At 35.5% G+C, this 2516-nt stretch overlaps 1 protein-coding gene across 1 annotated transcript; it reads left to right on the top strand.

The window, feature by feature from the left end:
- The first annotated feature begins 464 nt into the window (after positions 1-464).
- LOC117173106 lies at positions 465-2336 on the top strand. Its single transcript, XM_033361497.1, has 2 exons — positions 465-549; positions 626-2336. The coding sequence occupies exon 2, from the start codon at positions 1568-1570 to the stop codon at positions 2297-2299; it is 732 nt and encodes a 243-aa protein (XP_033217388.1). The 5' UTR covers positions 465-549; positions 626-1567; the 3' UTR covers positions 2300-2336.
- Positions 2337-2516: the final 180 nt, after the last annotated feature.

The following is a 2516-nucleotide window of genomic DNA, read 5'->3' as shown; positions in this document are numbered from 1 at the left end:
TGATAAATCTTTAATTACTGATAAAATCTTAAAATATGAGCTCAAACAAACGCCCTCATCTGAGCAGTGCTTAAAAAAGGAAAATAAAATTAGAGAAAGAAGTGGCTGTGAAAAAATTGAAACCCATAACCTCATTTTTTATGCCGCAATACGAGGAAAAGAAAGAACAAGAATCTGATGTCGGCCGTGGGGAAAGTGATTTTTCTAGTAGCGATTTGCAGCAGAAAGAAACAGAAGCAGGTGTAACCGTTACACCACCAAACACTGACCCTTACATTTTCATCGCTACAGACAATTTAAAAGAGGAAAACAGGGCAGCCACTATGCTAAACAATACTTTAGACAGTCTGATTTGCTAGAAAAAGCACATCTTACTGATAAAGGACTTTACAAAGGCGTTTTGACTGCAGAATTGAAAAGATTTATAATCTCGCATGGGCCGTGCCAACCGAAAGGACCTTTTCCACAAAATGAAGAAACGGGGACTTAATTCACTTCGTTTTTTTATGAATCGAAAAATAAATCATGATTAAAAATTCCACAAACATGGTAATTTAGAAAATTACTTACTTATTATTTCAAATAAAACGATATTTAAATTAACTGATTATTTTTCTGTTTTTAGGTTATGTTATTTGAAAGTCCTTGACTGCGTATATTGTGAGGTTTGCTGGTTATTTGCTAATAGAGGCTGTGCAAGTTATAAGCCAGCTTGGGTGGATGGAATACGGAACTGGCCTAAATTGAGTAACAAAATTCTCGATTACGAAAAATTGAAGATTCACTGCAACGCTTGCATAATATACGAATCGTGGCGGTCGAATAAATTTCCAATTGATAAAGATCTTGAGGATCTAATTCTCCAAGAAAAATCTTTCTGGTGCAAAGTTCTTGGCCGAATCATGAATATAATTCTCACCTTGGCTACATGCAACCTTTCATTTCGAGGACATCGCGAGGTCATTGGTGATTCTGGAAATAATGGAAACTTTTTATCAATCGTCGAATTTCTGGCGGTATATGACCCTGTTTTGAAAGAACTTATCACGAACCTTGATAATTCCATGCGATACCTGAGCCCTAAAATTCAAAATGAAATAATTGGCCTTCTATCTAGGACTGTGGAAGATGAAATCGTCAAAAATATCCAAGGAGCGCCATTTTTTCCATCATAACGGATACAACTCAAGATATAGCTATAATTTACCAAATGAGTCAAATTTTTAGATATGTGAGAATTATCAAGGATACAATGAGTGGAATTTACAACAGTGTTCAGAAAAAAATTCTTGATAGAGAAGAAAAAGCTACTTATGTCCATTGTGCAGAGTATAGACTCAATCTTGTTCTTAATGCTTCCTCGATGGGTGCAATACCTGAAGTCCGAAAATTCTGGGAATTAATTGAGCGAATTTACGTTTTTTTCACAAACAGTATACAAAGATGGGAGTTATTATCGACTTTTCTTTCCGAAATTTCTTCGTTGAAACTAAAACGACTCTTTCCAACTCGATAATCGTCCTGGAACAATTCTTTACAAGCTGTTTCATTCAGGTTTTGTGATATTATGAAGGCGCTGTCCAAAATCATCCTTATAAGTAATTCGACTACCGAGCGAAAGGAAGCGAGCTATCTACGTAAAGAGATGGAAAATTTAGAATTTGTTTTTCAAGTTGTTTTGCACACAAAAGTTCTGACAACAACAAACCTGGTTACAAAGGCTCTCCAAAAGCGAGACGTTGACCTTTCTCAAGCAAATGTTTTACTCGAGCAAGCTTATCAAGAACTACGAGAATTCCGAAACGACTACGAGATAGCAACATCACAGGCGATCAAACTAAGTGCTGATTGGAGAGTCAAGGCTGAGTTGCAGAACAAGCAGATCAAGAAAACCAAGAAATATTTCGAAGAATTGTGTGAAGATGAAAGACTATCTGATGAAGAAGCACGATTCCGGGTAAATATTTTCCATGGATGTCTTGACATCATTTGCAATCAATTACTAAATCGGTTTGAAAGTTTGAAGAACGTTATCAAAAATTTTCGAGTGCTCCAACCTAAAGAATTGACAAAAATGAAGGATCAAGAACTCTACAGGGCAGCTGTGATACTTGCGGATACTTATGCTGAAGACATTAATGACAAATTTCCTGAACAGCTGGTATCTCTTCGATCATGTCTTAAAAAACGAATTGAAAAACTCAGTTCTGTCAAGCAACTTGCAGATTTGTTCATTATTGAAAATGCTGCTTTATCTACGAGTTTTAAAGAAGTTTGCACAGCTTTGATTATTGATTAAAAATCATTAAAACTTATCTTCGAAGTACCATGGGCCAGGAGCGTTTGAGTAATTTGAGTATTCACTGTTTTTTTATTTGAGTATTTTATCATAAAAATAAAATGTTTTACGTGAATAACACTTGATCCTTTTTTTCAACCTCATCTGTTTCCGTACCTTGAATAATACATCACTTCGAAATCCTGACCAATGAATATTATGGTGTAAGGCGGTCTGG

Source organism: Belonocnema kinseyi, chromosome 1, assembly GCF_010883055.1.
Source record: "Belonocnema kinseyi isolate 2016_QV_RU_SX_M_011 chromosome 1, B_treatae_v1, whole genome shotgun sequence".
Classification (NCBI taxonomy): Eukaryota; Metazoa; Arthropoda; class Insecta; order Hymenoptera; family Cynipidae; genus Belonocnema; species Belonocnema kinseyi.
Note: the sequence above shows the minus strand (reverse complement) of the source record. Positions and strands in the feature narration are given on the sequence as shown.